This window comes from Pan paniscus, chromosome 2 (genome assembly GCF_029289425.2).
Source record: "Pan paniscus chromosome 2, NHGRI_mPanPan1-v2.0_pri, whole genome shotgun sequence".
Classification (NCBI taxonomy): domain Eukaryota; kingdom Metazoa; phylum Chordata; class Mammalia; order Primates; family Hominidae; genus Pan; species Pan paniscus.
In genome coordinates this window covers 149,052,506-149,073,800 of record NC_085926.1, presented here as the reverse complement: position 1 = coordinate 149,073,800, position 21,295 = coordinate 149,052,506, and the positions used below count along the sequence as shown (strand labels likewise).

General features: G+C 39.5%; 1 protein-coding gene across 8 annotated transcripts in view; it reads right to left on the bottom strand.

Annotated features, from left to right (window-relative positions):
* The window catches only part of MED12L (mediator complex subunit 12L), a 349,139-nt gene that overhangs the window by 260,853 nt on the left and 66,991 nt on the right, over positions 1-21,295 (bottom strand). For all 8 annotated transcript variants that reach the window (XM_055110602.2, XM_055110603.2, XM_057301943.2 and 5 more), the window contains 6 exons: positions 17,811-17,980; positions 15,340-15,450; positions 14,038-14,307; positions 10,091-10,240; positions 8,612-8,711; positions 8,153-8,289 (listed from right to left, as the gene is read on the bottom strand). In XM_055110602.2, the coding sequence (XP_054966577.1) occupies positions 8,153-8,289; positions 8,612-8,711; positions 10,091-10,240; positions 14,038-14,307; positions 15,340-15,450; positions 17,811-17,980 (938 nt within the window). The remainder of the gene's footprint in view (positions 1-8,152; positions 8,290-8,611; positions 8,712-10,090; positions 10,241-14,037; positions 14,308-15,339; positions 15,451-17,810; positions 17,981-21,295) is intronic.

Below are 21,295 nucleotides of genomic sequence, written 5' to 3'. Positions count from 1 at the left end.
TTTCACATTTCAGATTTTCAAATTGGGGTGCTCAACTGGTAAGTATATAATGCAAATATTCCAAAATCTGAAAAAAGTCTAAACTCCTAAACACTTCTACTCTCAAATATTTCACGTAAGGGATATTCAAGCTATAATTAAAATATTATGCGTAATTTCCAAAATTCATCACTGTACAAAAAACTTTACTGCTTGCCTTTTATGAAGATCAAAGTAACATACAGATAAGAAGGAATTACAAATTTCTAGAAGATGGTGCTTTGTTCTACTCACTTGACAACCAAAAGCTGTCCAGTCAAGAACATAACAACTGGCATTTACTAAGTGCTTATCATGTACTACTACACGAAGTGGATTCTATTAGTAAGGCCATTGTACAGACAAACAGACTGACACTAAGGGAGATCTGAAGCCACTCAAATACTTGGGAGCAAAATGAAGATTGAAAATCAGGTCTGAACTGGCCTAAAGTCTATGGTATCCTACCAAGGCCAGCGTGCTCAACTTGAGGATTTGAATTTTCTAATTAAAATACTGTTTACTATGTTAAAATTGTCAAGCAAGCTTTTAAAAATTAATAGATTATTCCATCACATAAATGTACCAATATTCATATTTGGAAATTGTTCGTGAAAATTGTTCATGGCAATTACAAAGGTGTCTTCCTCTTTTTTCCAAAATTACATCTGAAACTTGTTACTTCAGCTATATTGTTGACTGAAATAAAATCATTTTTTAAATAAACAGTACAAGAAATAGAACGTACTAGTTAAGAGTACCATTTGGATTGTACTGTTAATTGGAACTATTTAGGATTCCAATTCCTTTCTTCCACCAATGAGTTGGGTATCAGCCTCAACAATTTCTCATCCTCTCTAGCATTGGTTGCCTTGTCAAAAAAGTAAAAGATTTTTAAAAAAGAGAAAGTAAGAAAAAGAATAACGTGCATCCCACAGGCCAGGGAAAAACTAAATAAGATGACATAACACTAAAACAGGGCTCGTTGTCTAAAAAGAACACACACAAAACAGTTAAAAAAAAAAAAAAAAGTCGCATAATACTCAAAAACAAATCAAGAGGCCCACTCCAATCTAAACAATGTGTGACAGGCCCTTCTCAGTGACAGCAAGTCTAAATAACTGGACACACAATTTTGTTTTCCCAACTATGTTACTAGAAACCAAACTTTTACTAACTACTAACACATTATTTCAAAAAATAAGAAAATACTAGTTGTAAAAGACTAGCAACGCTTCCTTTGGGTGTCCAGTAGGAAATGTGTTAGCTTCTGAAGCACAATACACTTCTGGCTGGGCTGTGATCAGCATCAACAACATAAATTCAGCACACCTGGATCTCAACAGAAAGCCATCCATGCACATTTTCCTTGCTTGCTTGACTTTTGCCTTATTTGACTTTCTGCAGTCTTGGTTTTAGAAACTGACTTTTTTCCTTAAACAACAACAAAACCTAAGCATTTAAATGAACATGATTTCCTTTACAACATGGTCCTGCAGCTACCCCATCCTGAGTGGGTCAATGCCATCCAACTGCCTCCCTACAGAGAGTAAAGACTTCATGAAAACCAGCAAATGTAAAAAGCCCGACAGATCCTGGCTGTGCCTTATGATTAGTAGACTGCGTGATGGGTATCTGTGTGTGCCCACAGTAGCCCCAAGGGGCCCACTATGAGTCTCTGATCATATTCCTTCCAATTCTGCAGTTTTTAACTAACTCTATATACATCAGTCAGTAATAATAGCAGCTAGTGTTTATTAAGTACCCATTTACATGCTGGGAACTATAAATATTTGAATGGTTTATCAATCAAATATTTCATGTCATTTTCACATCGTCAGGAAATAGCATGCCCATTTTACAAAATGAGGAAACTGAGACTCATCAAAAATACGTGAATTGTCCAATGTCCCTAAAGAAATACACTAAACTGCTGATTTCACAGCAGAGAGCTCCCCTGTCAGCCACACCCCTACCTCTACCTGCACGTACTCTCCCACATCTGAATCTAAGCATTCGTCTAAGACTGACATATACAGATTCCATGACTGTATTCATCTCTACCTTTCCAAGCCAAATCTTATAGGGGTGCTTCCCCTTCCAGTTCACTGCCCGAGTAGCTTTTTAATGAGGTCTAAAAAATGAATTCAATAAATGCTACTGAGCATCTCCTGGGCCCCATCCATGGTACTTGCGGCTGATAATGTGCATAAGGTGAGGAGAAGAAACATAGACCCCAGGGAAACGCTTGCAGGAAGACAAATGTGGAACAAGCACAGCACTGACAGAAAGCGAGCTTTTGTCCTCTGGATCGTGGTGGTGAAGCAGAGTTCGCCAGCTGCACTGATACAAACCTGGCTGGGCCTGGGACACTCTGTGCCACAGGTGAGGAAAGCACATTTTCTAAACTTAGGGCCTTTGCCATTCAAAACTTCACTATGAACTCATCACAACCTTTCAAAGAATTCTGCATGAATAGTCTAAGCATAAAACAAATCCAAACAATAAATATGTAAGTTTCCCCGTCTGGGGTGTGTGGTTTTAGCAGCAGGGAAGGAGGAAACACACATGCTGCTGCAGGAACACTCTGTCCAGTGCAGCCGGTTCCATCTTTTCATTACTCAGGATAAAGTTGGCTTCCTGGGACCCCCAAAGAGAGAAGTGAAAAGGCAGCTCTTCCTGCCACCTTTAGCCTGTCCCTTCTATCCATGTCCTTGAGGCACCCCAAAGATGCAGCTGCCTCCGTGCTCACACTCATCCCAAACAGAGAGATGCCAAGAGGAAGGAAGTGGTCTGAGGCCTCTGAAAAGCAAAGAGAGCAACTCCTCCTCCAGCTGCTCAGAGGTGAGGTCACAAGTGACAGGCTCAGTGAGCATGTGGAAACCAGGAGTCCCACTGTCCACATAACGACTCCTTTGTGTGGATGTCAGGATTTGCCACCTCCATCACCCAGACTAGAAATGGCTCTGAAACACTAAACAAGCAAATAAGTGAGTACATGTTGTAGAAGACATGTACCAGGAATTGAAAAGTGACAAGCATCTGAGTGAATATGGCCAGCAGACACACTGCCTGGCTGCACAGTATTTTAAGATCAGGAAAGTTTACATGCAGATCTTGACATCCAGCTTCTCTTGAAACGTTGGATGATCAGGGAACAGTGGATCCCAAGCAGAATCTAAGAATTTGAGAGGCTTCCCTCTTCAGACAGGGTCTGCCCACTTCCCAGACACCTCAACCCCCACCACCTCCAGGCTGCCTTATACATAGCATCCCCCAACTCATTCCCACTACCTGCCTGGCCACTGTGGGACATGAGCCCTGACCTCAGTATTACCATCTTTATATCTCACACTACTCTGAATGGAAAACTAAGCAGCACAGATCTAGAATAAGGAAACACTCAGGTTTTTGAGATTTTTATTTTCACCTCCCTTGCCATTATACACAAAAGCCCAGACACAGAAACAGTGGCCAAGGAAATGCGGGGGTAAAGGGCAACAGGGAGGGAGAGTAAAGAAATAGCGCATTCCAGGCCAGGTGCAGTGGCTCACACCTGTAATTCTAGCACTTTGGGAGGCTGAGGTGGGTGGATCACGAGGTCAAGAGTTCAAGAACAGCCTGGCCAACATGGTGAAACCCCATCTCTACTAAAAATAGAAAAATTAGCTGGGCATGGTGGCAGGCGCCTATTAATCCCAGCTACTCGGGAGGCTGAGGCAGAGAATGGCTTGAACTCAGGAGGCAGAGGTTACAGTGAGCCAAGATCACGCCACTGCACTCCAGCCTAGGTGACAGAGCAAGACTCCATCTCAAAAAAAAAGGAAAAAGAAAAAAAGAAATAGTGCATTCCATGTGGAATCAGTGAAGGCACACCACACAGCCTGGCACACCCCAATGTGGGCACAGAATCAGCTCCTACTCCCACTCTCATGACCACAGTCCAACCACAAGGCAGGGCCCAGGCCTTGAATGCCTTCATCCCATGCACTGCAGTTTTCAACAGGCTTTCACCAATACCGAAACTGATTACACACACAAACTTCTCCCATTTGGACAGAAGTTCTCCCCTCCCTACAAGGAAGTAGAGAGGACTGCATTTCCCTGTCGCAGTTCCAGAGAAAAGGGAATTAAGGAATCGAGGAGGGTGAAATCCAGGTTTTCCCAACAGATGTGAAGAAGCAGGCTATGCAACCTGGGGCCTAGGCCTACCTAGACACGACTTCTAGCAACAGCAAACCTCCAACGTATTGCAACTACAGAAGTTGATCATGTTTTATCTATCATGTTATCTAAATCCTGAATGAATTATGAAAACAAAAAAGTGGAAGTATATTTTAAAGAAGTGAGACCAATTTCTGAATCCTAACCACACGTAACTCCTTATCAGAGAACAGTATCATCACATTAGTTCTTCCAGTATAATACTAATAATTGCTATATTATTATTGTTAACAATTTTTAAAACATATTTGTATAGTGCCTTATAATTCTCAAAGTGTTCATGTTTCCTTAGAGAAAAAAAGGGCAAGTACTCTATGCCTACTTAACCAGGAAGGGCACTATTGCACAAAGCCTTGAGTAACTTACTCAAGATCACCAGCTGATCAGTTAACATGATGCTGCAGCACATGCATGAATTCCAGAAATACGCAAAGTGACTCTGTAGTCAAGAAAACAGGGCTGGGCACGGTGGCTCATGCCTGTAATCCCAGCACTTTAGGAGGCCAAGGCGGGTGGATCACTTGAGGCCAAGAGTTAGAGACCAGCCTGGCCAACATGGTGAAACCCCATCTCTACTAAAAATATAAAAATATTAACCGGGCGTGACGGCAGGGCACCTGTAATTCCAGCTACTTGGAAGGCTGAGGCAGGAGAATTGCTTGAACCCAGGAAGTGGAGGTTGCAGTGAGCCAAGATCACGCCACTGCACTCCAGCCTGGGAGACAGATAGTGACTCCGTCTCAAAACAAAAACAAAACAAACAAAAAAAACAAAGAAAAAGAAAACAGTAACCCCTGTTAAGGAGTAAATAGAGAGATAAAACTTGATTACATATACATATATACCTTGATGCATATACCATACATACAGATACCAACGACATATTTTAAAAATTAATTTAGTCCAGGCACACTGGCTCACACCTGTAATCCCAGCACTTTGAGAGTCCAAGGCAGATGGATCACTTGAGGCAAGGAGTTTGAGACCAGCCTGACTACAAATAGAAAAATTAGCTGGACACAGTAGTATGTACCTATAATCCCAGCTACTGGGGAGGCTGAGGCATGAAAATTGTTTGAACCTGAGAGGCAGAGGTTGCAGGGAGCCAAGACAGTACCACTGCACTCTAGCCTGGGCAACAGACTGAGACTGTCTTGGAAAAATACTAATAATAATTTAATGTTAAGTATTACAGAAGGATCCATCTATTTTGTTATCCTTTTTGCCAGACTATTAAGAAAAGGTGACCAATCTGAATTATGGGTTGAAAACGTAGTTTTCATCAAGTCTTTCTGAAGTTGAGTCAACATTCAAAATAATTACTGCTAAATGGGGCAACACTGATGGCCCTTCCAGAAATGTGCGTGCCTAGAGCCTCCAGGACTCTCAGTCCTGAGCACATGTCGCCCTCTGGTGGCACGCACCTCTCTGAATCCTGGGAGAAGTCACTCAGGTAGGGGAAGCTTCCGGCAGTGATTTCCAAACATTTCCCACACACCCTCTCAGCTCAAAGAGTTTTTTTAGTAAAAACTTTCAACACACACTTATTTATAACTTCTATACCTATACGATCATAATAATTACATTCATTTCCAGAGACAAAAGAAGCTTTTGAAAATTATAATCTGAACAGAAGTTCTAATAACCTTCTTGCACCCTAATGGCTCATTGCAAGCACCCACTCCGGAGATATCTGTGATTTACAAAGAACCTCACAGTGTGATTTCATTCAGAAAGATTGCAACATAATTTCTGCCCTTGAATTTTTTTTGAAAAAACACCCCTATTTTTTTCTTGAGAGTGCTGTAACTTAAGTGTCTGCGGGTGAATGGGGCAATAATCCTGAAGTTAGCCAGTGCATACACTCTGAAGGCATATAGTCAGGCTAACCACAAAACTAAGGTGGTTATGATAATCTTGGTAAAACCCTCACCAGGAAACAATGTAGCTTTTACTCAATACTTAGTGCAAGAAGCTAAACAATCCAAGATCCCCCTGAATTTTGGGTATCCCTACTTTCCTTCCAGATAACTCACCTATATGTATTTAAAATCTTAGCATTCATGAAGTATTTTATCTAAGAAAGTCTTTACTAAAAACACACTTTAAGGTTTCCACCCAAAAAGAGCACGTAGCACTCTAACTTGCCTCAGTAAGCAGAGGATTATATCAGCATGCTCCACTGAAGTAGGGAGGCATTGCTACTGAACTCGCGATGAATTTAAAAAGCACACTCAATCGGTCCCTTGCTCTCAACGTTCTGAATGATCCTAGCTGGCACCATTAGTCTTGAACCATATCTTTGAGAAGCAGGGTGATCAATCAAAAATTATTCCAAAAATAATAATAATCTGGAATATGTATCAGGCTCACATAAAGGTAAGAGAAGGAAAGGTTTTTGATGGTGGTTGTTGTTGCTGTTTCATCTTTTCTTTCCACATATGCATTCCCAAAAGCCAGTTGAAATATCAAAGATGCTTGCCATCAGCTAACTAAGGTATTGAAGGTGTCTTAAAACTTAACTCTGCAGTCCTAGTGCCTAGCACAGGCTGGATATTATCATCGGCAGTTTTCATTGTGAAAAGAAGACAAACTTTTTATTTCTCCCCAAATAAGGTTGAGGAAAAAAACAACTGAATATCCTAGTTTTGGGGCAATTCATTCATGAAACAATCTATTATTGCTAGATATGTGTGAGATAAAAATTATCTGTGATTATCAATTTTAGATATTAACTTGGCTAAGCTATTGTATCCAGTTGTTTGGTCAAACACCAGTCTAGTTGTTGCTAAAAAGATTTTTTTAAGATGTGATTAAGATTTAAATCAACAGACTTTGAGTAAAGCAGATTATGTTCTATAATGTGTGTGAGCCTAATCTAGCCCATAGAAAGTCTTAAAAGACTAAGGTCCCGGCCGGGTGCGGTGGCTCAGGCCTGTAATCCCAGCGCTTCGGGAGGCTGAGGCAGGCGAATCAGGAGGTCAGGATTCAAGATCAGCACCGCCAACATGGTGAAACCCCATCTCTACTAAAAATACAAAAAATTAGCTGAGCATAGCGGTGGGTGCCTGTAATCCCAGCTACTCAGGAGGCTGAGGCAGGAAAATCACTTGAACCCAGGAGGCAGAGGTTGCAGTGAGCCGAGATTGCGCCACTGCACTCCAGCCCAGGTGACAGTGTGAGACTCTGTCTTAAAAAAAAAAAAAAAAAAAAGACTGAGGTCCCCAGAGGAAGAAAGAATTCTGCCTCCAGACTGCCTTCGGACTCAAGACCGCCACATCAGTTCTTCCTTGAGTCTCCAGCCTGCCCTGAATATCTCAAATTTGCCAGCCCCATAATCATGTGAGCCAATTCCTTAAAATAAATACCCCTCTCTCTTCTCCCCCCCTTTCTCTCTCTAGGTAGATATAAACATATATGTACGCATACACATATATATACATACACATAACACACACTTTTTTTCTATTGGTTCTATTTCTCTGTAGAACCCTAACACATTGTCTAAGGATTTTTGAAAGATCATGACCACGGGTATTCATGCACTGCCCTCTGCTGTGCTAAATGTTAACATACATTCCCCCAAGTTAAAGCCAACCCACCATATTAAGTCCAATCACTAAATGAAGGATATTCTTCTAAAACTAAAATTGGAAAGTGATGGTAAAAGGGCCAAGAAAAATCTTGCCAGTCAATATATCAATATTCCTAGGTAGATAAGCCCCACTGACATTTCATTTTAATAATGGTGGGTAATCTTAGTCCAACAATAGAATGATTTCAAGTGTGTATGTCTTCATAAGATACTACACTTCATAGAAAAGGTTTCGCCAGAGTTTCCTGAATGAGAAAGAAGAAAAAAACACTATGAAAATAAAAGGTGAAAAGAATTAAAAAAAAAATTAACTACCTCTTGGTTATCTTTGTTTTGGTTTGCCCAGAAAATCTTATGATAAAGTGTCTCCATGGAATTGCTGGAATCAGTTCGGTCAAAACAGTGACGATCCAAAACTTCCAACGTGTGCAAAACCCGACTAATAGTCACCCCTATAGGCAGAAATTAAACAAGTGGTTAATGAGGCCAAAAATAACACAGTTATAACACAGTACAAAATCACCATTCTATGTGAGGCAAAAGAAATTTTTTTTAATTATCATTCTTGGCATATGTTATCAATCATCAACAAAACCAAAGTTGACATTCTAGACAGCCAGGATCTAAAAGGCATAAACTGAAGATTGTCCTCAAAATTCACCAAGTGGCTCTGTCAAAAAGCTGCCTTATTCATGTGGAATGGTTTATAAGAAGCAAAAACACAGCATAAAGTCCAACATTCAAAAGCACTCGTTCCTCTGTGGCATTCTGTACCTGCTGTGGATTCTTGGCACTTGTCAAATGACCACCGAACTTCCACTGCACGGCCTCTTTGTTTTATCTGTTGTTCTACTTCATAAATCCTTGCCCGAACCTGAAAGATAATCGCTTCTAATTAACTTGTGCTTGGAATGCCACAGCGCATGTCTAAATCATGTCAGGTTTTTCCACGTGAGTAAAGTATCCTATAGTGAACTACAATCTTGACTGCATTGTAAGAAATGCAGCCTGTGGCCCAATAAGTGAATTTTTAAAATTTACAAAGGGCAATTCAATGTCAGTTTTCAATAATAAATGTTCACAAAAATAAATGCTTGCAAAATTTGTTTTACGAGAGAAATTTCTTTTTTAGGACACCACGTGGAAAGGTGAACGTTCTAAAATAATCTCTTTGAGCCATTCTTCCATGTGTGAAAGCAACTTGCAATGTTCTATTAAGAAAACTGCTTGGTAAAAGACAGGGATCTTATTCTTTTTTTTTTTAATGGATGAATATGATTTTATTTTATTTTTATTATACTTTAAGTTTTAGGGTACATGTGCACAACGTGCAGGTTTGTTACATATGTATACATGCGCCATGTTGGTGTGCTGCACCCATTAACTCATCGTTTAACATTAGGTATATCTCCTAATGCCATCCATACCCCCTCCCCCCACCCCACAACAGGCCCCGGTGTGTGATGTTCCCCTTCCTGTGTCCATGTGTTCTCGTTGTTCCATTCCCACCTATGAGTGAGAACATGCGGTGTTTGGGTTTTTTTTGTCCTTGCAATAGTTTGCTGAGAATGATGGTTTCCAGCTTCATCCACGTCCCTACAAAGGACATGAACTCATCATTTTTTATGGTTGCATAGTATTCCATGGTGTATATGTGCCACATTTTCTTAATCCAGTCAATCATTGTTGGACATTTGGGTTGGTTCCAAGTCTTTGCTATTGCGAATAGTGCCGCAATAAACATACGTGTGCATGTGTCTTTATAGCAGCATGATTTATAATCCTTTGGGTATATACCCAGTAATGGGATGGCTGGGTCAAATGGTATTTCTAGTTCTAGATCCCAAGATAGGGATCTTATTCTAAATATTAATCACAATCCTATGGTTCAAGTCACATAAGGCTTTGAAACAAATAACCCAGTACCAATAAGAATATATAATAATTACTAAATATCAAAACTACTACAGGAGTCATGGTCATGTATTAGAACCACCACCATAATTACAGTCTGGGTGGCAGAACTCTCAGCAAGAACTGTTCAGCAAGACAGTGAAAAGAAAGGGAGCAACTTCGAGAATTTCAGTGGTTCTGAAGAGGCTAAACAATTCTCTAAGGTCACCCAGAGTGTTAGCAGGCAAAACTGGGATAGCACCCAAGCATCTAGATACTAAAACCTGTGCTTGACCCACTGTGCCCTGATGCCTGTCAAGAATGAAAACAGCCATCAAATCACTGAAACATAAAGCCTACCTGCTGATTGAAAGCCGTGTTCCCACCCGGCATGGGGAGGCTGGAAGGGGCCACCTGCAGCAGATCCAGGGGTGAGCCTGGGTTTGTGCTCTTATTTTCATTTGTGGAATAATTCCACACCAAGGCACTTGGGCAACAGAGAGTGACAGTCTGGAAATGAAACAGATAAAGTTGGATGTTCAGAGGAAGGAGAAAAGCATAACAATAGCTAAACAGTAAAAATGACACCCTGTCATCACTGTATTATTGTCTCCTACTAGTAAGTTTAAAATACGAGAGTGTCTTACCCCATTCTCAACTTCGCAATTGAGAAGACAAAACTAAAAATTATTAAGTTGAAAGGGAGGAAGTACAGCTGTTGAGAAATTAAGGAATAATTCATAAGCTAATACTCCAACAGGAACCTGAAGGAACTTAATAAAAATGCAGTAATCATCACTTAAAAATCGTCACTTAAACCAATTTTTCATGCAATTAAAAACATGAGATGGACTTATAATATGTAATTTCTAAGGTTGTAAAAGCTAAAAAAAAAAAAGTATTTAAAAACAAAAACAAAATCAAATAATCATGTAATAGTAGCTTCATAAATGGTGGGCAGGCAGTAACCCTGGACAAGGGGTTGTCAAACTTTTTCTATAAGAAGCCTGAGAGTAAATGTTTAAGCTTTGCAGGCTACCTACAGTTTTTGTCACACACTCTTCATTTTTGTTTTAATAATGCATTAAAAACATAAAACCTATTTTTACCTTGTGGGCCGAATTTGATCCACAGCCGGTAGATCTCCCTCGCCCTAGACACTTGCAGACACTCTTCACTCAACCAGAAGTACTTTATATGACCATCTTGCTTATGTGTCACAATAACCCCATGATCTAGGTAGTGTTATCCCCCACCTTTACCAAAGAGGACTATGAGCCGCGTAGATTAGTAACCAACCCAAGTTTGATTTTATTAATAGCACACATGCTCAGAACCACTATGTTATCCTGCTGCCTCCTAAACATAAAAATTAAACATTATAGCTCACATTTAATTAAGCTAATTACACTTAGTCTATGCTGAACACTATCTTGGAAGCTTTCCGTCATCATAACCTTAACCCTATGAGGTAATGAAGTAAGAACTATCATTACTCCCCAACCAGACACGGGGAAACAGAGGCTTAAGGTCACAGTTACTAAGTGGCAGAGTGAGGTTTAAAATCAGGTCTGTAACAGCTTTAAAGTGTATATCTAAGCCATTATGCTCTTGTGCCATTCAACAGCAAATTTTTTTTCAAAAATATGAAATTAAGTACAAAAAGCTGGCCAGGCACAGTGGCTTGCACATATAATCCCAGCGCTCTGGGAAGCCAAGGCAGAAGGATCACTTGAGCCCAGGAGCTTGAAACCAGCCTAGGCAACACAGTGAAACCCCATCTCTAAGAAAAATTTAAAAATTAGCTGGGTGTGGTGATGCACATCTGTAGTCCTAGCTACTAAGGAGGCTGAGGGGGGAGGATCACTTACTTGAGGCAGGAGGATCACTTGAGCCCAGGAGCTCCAGGCCGCAGTGAGTGAAGATTAAGCCACACTGCCCTCCAGCATGGGCAACAGAGCAAAACCCTGTCTCAATCAATTCATCAATCAATTTAAAAAAAAATAAAAATAAAAATAAATAAACTCTGAGGTCTAGGAGACATCTTTGTGGAAACCAGATAGCAGATACAAAGAATGTCAAGTCCCTGAAACCTACCAATCCATCTCTTTCCACTGGGCTACATCCCTACTGCCTTCCTCATGCGTGTAACAATGTGGAGTTCTCAACTCCTCCTGACAGAGCCCTTCCTTGTGTCCTTGATTCCAAAGCCCTCTAATACCCAGGGCACTGATCTATCAAACACTGCTCCTTCTCCTATTTGCTCTTAGCCCAAAAATACATTCAAATCTGCCCATCAAAATATATATTTTTTTTTAACTCTCCACTCAGCTGCCATCTTTATCCATTATCCATTCTCTTCTCTTCCCTTCATAAACACATTTCTCAAAACAACAATTAGTGCTATTTCTCCTTATTCTCCATCACTCCTCGACATTCCTTAATTTGGCTCCTTATCCACCATTCAATTAAATAGGTCTTTAAAAGATCACCAATGAACACTATATTGTCAAAGACTACTTCAGCCATCTTCTTGCCAGATGTCTCCAATACTCTACACATTGCCCACTACTAATTCCTTTTTGAAACTTTCTGCAGACCCCAGTTTAGCATAGTGGTTGAGTGTGGACTCTGGATCCTGATTGCTTTGGTTTGGATTCCAGCTTTGCCACTTTCTTGCTCTGTAATCTATGCATTATTGATGTTATAAGAATAATAATGGTTCCCATCTCATAGGCTAGTTCCAAGAACTAAATGACTTAATAACATACGTTGCAACTTAGAACGATGCCTAGACCATAATAAATGCTATCCATACGCTAATATAATTATGACAATATTACTGTTATTCTCATCATCTTTGGGCAACAATACTCTCCCCCTGTTCTCTCTCCAGTCTGGCCAACCTTCCTGGTCTCCTCCATGGACTTCCCTTCTGCCCGACTCTTAAGCACTCCTGTCCTTCAGGTTCACGGATTCTCTCTCACTACAAAATTCTTCAGGCAACCTCACTCCCTCTTGGGTTTTTGAACAGCCAAAGTTCTTGAAGGATTCAAATCCATACAAGTAGCCAACTGTCTGCCCAAATCTGCAGAATTGGACATGTAACAACTCTTGAACATATCCATTTGGAGGTTCTAAATAAAGGACAAACAGTCCAAAATAGTCCAAAGCTGAACTCCCTGAAATGCTTCCAAACTGATTTCTTTGCCTTGCAAGCCTCCTTTCCTACCTCCCCACTCCCACCAATCTTCCCTCTACTGTGGCCAATCAATCTAACGACAATTACACAACTACCTGTGTCACTTTGCTGCATAAAACCCTCTGATGACACCTCAATCATAAGGCCCACAGGGCATCTTCTATGCCCTGACCCCCAACAGAGTTTATAATGTATGTCCCACTAACACCCACCTACACAAAAGATAACTGACCAGCCTCTGGGCCTCTTCCCATAGTGTTTCCCCTGCCAGGAAACTTTTACTACTTCTTTTTACTTGATCTTTCTCAACTCATTCGAAGAACTAAAAAATTTCTTTCACAAAGCCTCCGTGAGTTTTAGGCTGGGCTAGAGGTTCCCCTTTTCAACTGCCTTGGCCCCCTGTGTATCTCCCCAACAGCCCTTGTCATATTATTTGGAAACTGTCCATTTATGACCCAGTTTTCCTGAAAAGACAGTAAACTCTGAGAGTGGAGACCATGTCTTGAGGGTCAACTGTTTCAAAGCTCCTTAGTATACAGCAGAACACATTAAGAGCTCAAGAAATACAAACTGAACACTAAGCTGTGAGCTCCTCTAGGGCAGGACTGTACCTCATTCCTGATATTCCTGGTAGTATCAGCCCAGCAACCAGCATGTTACTGGATGTTCAAGGACTACACAAGCAACAATGCTTGGAAGACGAACGGAGCCCGATACGATTTGGACTTTAAACACAGACAGGCAACCAACCCAAGATGTGAACTTAGAAAGATTAAAAATGCTAGCTGGAGAAGCTGTCTTTCCAGAAGAACAATAATACAACTGACTTATTCTGTGGGTTCCCTGAAGGATTTTTAATTGAACTGCTTAATGACCCTAATAAAGGACAACTGCAATAACACTCTCCTAGACGAATGTGACAAATCTTCTCTCAGCTTGATCCATCACAGGGAAATAAAAACATAAAATTTCAATCAATAAATTACTTGGGTGAGGAAAAAACTAGAGTTGTAAAAAGTCAACTAGAGAATTGAAAATGCCATTCCCAACTCAATCACTTCCCACATTGAATTTTAACATAAAATAACAAGGGCCAAAGACTTACCTGCAACATACAACTAAGTCCATAAACCAGGGGACCATGCTGTGCACAGGAAAGAAAATCTGAGAAGGCCAGCTGCACGGGGCTCATGCCAGGGCCGGGGGGGCCAGGGCTGGGGGCCCCGATACTCGAGTTGTTTGGTCCTATCATCATGTGGGGTGAGTGGGCAGCAAGGAGGTTGGGGCTATCGCTCAGCAGCAAGGAAAGACGCCGGGCACAAAAGTAGGCAAGACGACGAGACAGGTAGGCCGACTGAACAAACTCATCTGAATACTGAGAAGTAGAAGGACACCAGACTTCAGTCATGTCTTATGCGTCTTGGTTAAATAACTATTTTAACACAGACTTTTTTTCATTTAAAAAAGAAAAAAAAACTTCAAAGGTATAAAGCAAGTGCTGTCCAATAGAAATAGAATGTGAGCCACACGTATAATTTTAAAGTTTCTAGGAGCCATGAAAAAAATAAGAAACAGGCAAAAATTAGAATAATGTATTTTATTTAGCCCAATATATTCAAATGTTATCATTTCAACAGGTAATCAACATAAAAAGTATTACTATTATACACTTTTCCATACTAAGTCTGAAATCTGGTGTGCATTTTACACTTAGAGCACACATCAATTTGGACTGGTCACATTTCAAGAGCTCAGTAGCCACATCTGGCTAGTGGCTATTGTAATGGACAGTGCAGGTACAGACTATCTCAGGGGAGAGACACAGGAACCTATGGTATAGTCTGTGGGGAGGGTATGAGAGTGAAAGGGAGAAGTGCTGTTCACTGGATATTCTTCCATCTTCCTTGAATTATCAAATACATGTATCACGTAAGAATTTTTTTAAATAAATCTCATCTAGATACATCAAATTTAAGCACATCTTAGACCAATCATCAAAATAAAAAGTTTCCTATCCCAAGAGTCTCAAAGACTTGTCAAAAGAATGTAGAAGATCCTCTATCTTCAAAAGGGATGATTTGTTTTGTTTTCACAGAGATTTGTGTTATTATATGGAGACAGTATTTTAAAAGTTGGTTGCTTTGCTCAGTGATAGGAGAAATCAATGTGGGTAAAATTACTTAAAAATTAGGACACATGGATAAAAACTACCAACATGGTTAACACAAATGATGGCTAAAACTTATTAGAAGCCTTTATCACTTCATGTGTTATAGCATCAAAGACATTTTTTCCTTCCATTTCAACAGGATATTTTTTCCTTTTCCTCTTCCACTTACCTAATCATTCTTATCAGACTCATTTCTTGCCCATAAAACCAACTGCCTCAAGGGGACATGTACTATACCTGCAGCATTAGTGGTAGCAAGAGTTTAAGAAGATCATCATCCATTGGTCTGATCTTTTCTAAAACATCCAGGATCCATGTCAAATATTCGTGTTTTTCTAACATTCCTTCCTTAAATGAACAAAGAAAAATTACATTAATAATGTTAAAGAAAAAAAACAAAAAAGGCACTGTCATTCTTATGCTTAAGTCTAACTGTACTACTGTTTTTGTTGTTGTTAAACATAGTCTCATTGCTCACAGTCCAAATTCTAAACAAAACAAATAACTAATATGTTTTGTATAGTTTTTTTTGTTTTTTAGAAATCTGCTCCAAATTGAGAAAAATTCATTCCAACAATGAAAAAAAAAAATTTCAGAAGCTTTCATACCCCCAGTGTGTGTCAGGGTCCTGGCTAGATTTCGGGGGAGTATGAACTCATGCTCATAGAAGGAAACTTGGGTAACAGTGATAATTATAAAGAAGATAAGCACTGCTCACGCCATCATCTTAACAAAAGTGTGAAAATCCCATCAGACCCAATGCCCCCTTAATAGCTTCTTCCACTATCCCAAAATTAGTTTCAGATACTATCACCTATCCATAAAATACAACCTTAAAAATCAATGACCTAATATACAGAAATGAAAGGAGTTTATGATAAAATAATGTATAAACATTTCAACACAACTACAATAAAAAACAGTAATAACCCCTACAATTTCCAAAAATGCCCCACAGGGGTGACACAGACCCTATAGAGACCACTAATCTTGATATAAGCACTACAAACATCTTTTGTCTCTTGCCTTCATATGCATATACACATAGATAAACACATTATTTTATGACATTCTATGCACATATAGATTTAATATCCTATTATAGTTTTGTATTATGATTCACAGAATGAAAGAAAGATAGAAACAAAAAACTGTTTTCTGGGAAAGACATATACTCTTATGGTCATTCTGGTAACAAACTTAGTAGTTCATATGAAATCTTACTTTGTTCCTAGCAACTGTTATGTATTACCAGTGTTCCACTGCAACGGTTATCAAGGATTCATGTGAAAATATTACACTGATAAATTACAGTTGTAGTATTTCAAAGTTTACAGTGAGGCCACATTGACATGACATCTTGCTAATTTCTAATTTTTAAAATGTTTACAGTCAAAAATAGTTAAAAAGTCACATAAAAAGTGCAATTTAAAATTTTAAGACCAATAAAGTGAGTTCTAAATAAATATACATACAGTTTTCATTTGTCAATTTAAAAATTAATTAAAATTTTTTTTAAAAAGAGACAAAATGGAATTTTCCATTAAGGTATAAGAGATGGTAAATTCAAGATTCAAAAAAAGAAAGAGAATCTTCATAAATAACAGTCCATCCTATAGATGCTGTTTATATACCCATGCCCTTGTTTCTGCATATACATGTCTTCATGTGTATGAATTAGGGTCTGTTTCACATTTCAGAATACAGCAAATTAAAATATAATGAACATTTAAATTTTAACATTACTAATTCAATTATATTCATTCCTTTAGGACCTAACTGCTTTCTTAAAAAAAAAAATTCTAATTTCAATACTCCTAATACGTAATTCTTCCAGAACCATTAAACATGCTGAGAGATACTTTTTCCAAGATGCAGACTAAATTCTGAGCCCAGTAAAAGTCATAAAAGCTCAGGGCAGCACTAAAGTAGTCCCTCTTCTAAATGGAACTAGAATTTATTTTTACTGACTTAAAAACTAACAATATTACTTCTCAAAAAGACCTTATTTTTTCCTATGTTGACCTCTTAGAAGAGGAGCATGAAAATTATAATAAAGGTTCTAAAGGGAAAATTTAGAAACCACATGTCCCCTCCCTCTTTAATCAAGATAACAGGCACTAAAATCTCTGCTAATAATAAGACTTGAACTGAAGTCATCTCTCTTACCTTACCATGAATAAGGTAATTAAGAGCCCAAGCGCCCTCTTCTGGTCAACATTATTTACGTCAGCTTGTCTGGGTGAGAGTTCAGTCATTCCTAAACGCCCTTACCCCTCCCCCCTCAGCTCTGTTTGTATTTTCAGCTGCAGCTGAATTAAGATGACCTTTCTCTGGAACAACTTAGGTCTAAAGGAGGTCTGCTACCACAGAAGGCATCAGCACAAAGGTGTTTTTAAATAAATATATCCAATTTTGCAAAATAAAAGGTTTAGAAGGATTACATTTAATAGTGCAATTACGAAGTAATTAATAGCACTAAAAGAGCTAACATGATTGAAAGCTGGAGATCAATATGTATAATAAGCTGTCATCCCAGGGCAGATGTGTCACCCTGAATACAATTTGATGTGAGAAATGTCAGACTGCTTTCTTTGACTGTATTGGTTCATGTAAAATAGGATTTAACCCCAGAGCACCAAACTATAAGGAATTTGCTGTCTTCTTAAAAGCATTGCACACAACTCTGCATGTCTTCAAAAGGTTACCTGGAACATGTGAAATGCTAGCTTTTCGTTGTATTCCCATTGCTTCATGGCTTGCTCCACCTCTGGTGGCACAGGGACAGGGCCATCGCCCGTGCTGGAGGCCATGTGGTAAAAGTCAGAAATCTTGGCCAACTGCTCTCGAAGATATCTGGTAGATATCTGTGTCCACTCTGCATTTTAAAAAAAGAAAAATATGAGTTTCTAGACACAATGGGTACAAGAATTACATGTTTTCTTCCCCATTCTGATTATCTCGAGGGTGTACTGATAAAACAAACATCTGCTCCCTAAAAATGATCTGTGCCTGTACAAGCAGTGCTCAGAAAAGGATACCCACCCAAAGCCCTTAGAGAACGCATGCTAGTGTGAGGTGGCCTGCCCTGTGGCAGCAGCCAGCTCTTGGAGAAACAGGCAGCTCTACCCTTGTGCTTCTGTGACTCTTAACCTAGGAGAAGAGATGTTCACTCTCGAATTGGGTCCATCTGGTGATCCTCCTTGTTAAACATCAGTTAGTATATCAAAAAAACAAAGGCAAAGCAGGACAGAATCGTGAAGGGGAGATCTCAAGGAATCTCAAATTCCACAGCAAAAGAATTCAAAATCCCCCAAAAGCAGCTCTCTTAGGATCCATTTTTCAGGCTCCACATGGAATTTCAAATATGCCTAATTAAGATTTGTTTGTTTTTGTCAGTCTTTAAGAGGACAGACATTCATTCACTGCGGGCTGGACCATGAAAGCATTCCAACCCGCATTGCCCCAGGATGTGTCAGGGACACCCGCATGGCTTCCCTCAGGACAATCATCTGGATCTTCAATTATTCTACTCTCCTCAACCAACACCAAGTGTCTCAAAACTCAGGGAGGGTGAAATCAGAGAGGCTGGGGAGCAACAAACAGTGGGATACTGGAAAGGAAACAACCAAAGTAGCAACAGGAAAAAAATCACTGAAATTGTTCAAAAATGTCTGCCACAGGGGCACAAATTAAATCAGTGTGTTGCCTCTGGCAACCATGAGGGATGTGATGCCAACTTTAGCCCATTCTGTGGATAAAAATGTAATAATTGCATGCTCACAGCCAAATTTCCCCAAGGATTAGCAAAACAGCATTTCAGAAGAAAACACCCTACTGAAACATTACCACACAATGCTGTTTTCCCATTATTCGGCAATAGGTTCTCCCACCTTCTATTTTGACAAAAGAAAGAGTAGAAACTAAACATCTGCTAGTCACTGAGTGCTTTGTTTTTACTTTTTAAATACCCTTAAAATTATTTAACAGAACCCAGAGATAACTACTGTTACGTTTTCATCTAAACCACTTATTTTAATTGTGTCTTATTTAAAATTCAAATTCAAATGCACGCTGGAGTTGTTAAACTTCGGTAACAAGCCAATGCGAGAAGACGAACAAATACTAGGTCGACATTCTGTTCCTAGTTTAATAGTTTTTCTGAAAGCACCAATAACAGATATTAAAGTTAGTCCATTGGCATTAAAAACAGTAAACTATCTATGTCATCATGTTCTTCTGTCCTGTTATGGACTAACAGTCTCATGACACTCACTTGTTCAACAAAACGAAATACCAACCATCAGATGAGACAAGTTTAGCTTAGCTATAATAAGCAAAAACAAAAATAACAAGGATCCAAATCCTAACTTTTGTATGCCAACCCTTGCTATTAACTCACTGTCAGTATGGTACTATTCTCAATATCCCCACTGAATATTTTAGCCTCAGGAGCTAAAAATATTAATAACACACACATTCATACACCCCTATTTTGTCTAGGGTATATCTCCTTTTTAAGATTTTTTTAAATATAGGAGAAATACGCGTTCATTATAGAAAATTTATACTGCAGACATGAAAAGAAAAACCATCTGTAAGGCCATCACCTATAATCACGAAATATTTTCATATATATCTTTCTATCTTTTCTACTCTAAGTATGCATGAATGTTTCTATAAACATATGCATATCTTTTTTTAAAACGTTGCTGAATATACTATTCCACAATCTGATCTCCTTTTGGGAGTCCATAAATAAAGCCCTCTTAACCCTGTGCTTTAAGTGTATTTAACTGACTTAAAGTTATGTCAATCAGATAGCTACAGGGCTCTGGGACATAAGACAGTCGAGTGGATGCGGATTAGTAAAACTGCAATTAAAAATTAAAAATAGAAAATAACACATAGTGACTAGTACTGTACTCCTTAATAATTATTAATAATGTTTATAATTATTCACGACTAGGGAATGGTAATGAAACGGGACCAATGAGCAGACAGTGGCCAGATGGGCCTACTTTCAACTCAGCTCTCAGCCCTGAGTGCACAGCAGAATGGTGACGGGAACTTTTAACAAATACCAGTGCCTTAGGCCCCAACCCATCAATTTCTAATTTAATTGGTCTGGAGTGAGGCCCCAGTTTCAGGTGACAAAAAGAAAACAGAAGGCCGGGTGAGGTAGCTCACACCTGTAATCCTAGCACTTTGGGAGGCAGAGGCAGGCCAATCACCTGAGGTCAGGAGTTCAAGACCAGCCTGGCCAACATGGCGAAACCCCATCTCTACTAAAAATACAAAAATTAGTCAGACATGGTAGTGGGTGCCTTTAATCCCAGCTACTCAGGAGGCCGAGGCAGGAGAATCACTTGAAGCTGGGAGGCAGAGGCTGCAGTGAGCCGAGATCACGCCACTTCACTCCAGCATGGGCAACAGAGCGAGACTCCGTCTCAAAAAAAAAAAAAAAGAAAAGAAAAGAAAGAAAACAGAAACGGATACATACAGATTATACTGAAGATGAAGGGGCGGGGAATGTTCAGGGGTAGAAAATACACAGAAAGTGACTATGGAAGCTACTCTGAAAGTAGAGCAGTTCTAAATTCAGGCAATGCAGATGATATGAATACATGTGTAGTTGTTGATGTTAAATAGAACTTAATGTCCATGAAGCCAGATTATTAGAAAGTTTATGATCATGAATGTTACTGAGAGTGGTGTGAGGGGTCAGGATTGAAAAGAATGACAGCTTTTTTGGACTATACTCTCCCTAGCATCCAGAATTCTGGAACCACTATTCCTTCTTTGTTAATGCCTAACCCTAGGAACAGAAGGCTGACCTGGAAGGGGTTTCAGGGGTCATGCAGTCCACCCTACCATTTTAGAGGTATTAGCACTGTGATGTTGGTCACCGATGCATAGCTAAAACAGTAGCACACTGAGTGCTTTGTTTTAGTAGTACAAAAATTGTGCCTTGCTCTAGCATATGAAAACACGTAAATTATAAACACATAATGGGTGACAGCAGAGATGTGTCACATTACATACAAGCAGCTCCTCCCAGGCCTGGGATAGCTGCAGTATTAAAGAGAGAAATGGAAGCTCAGCAGAGGAGGAACACCCGCCATGGAGGCAAATACAGAGCACGCCAAATGAAGTGAGGCTCACAAAGGTCACTGGCTGTGTTACACCACCA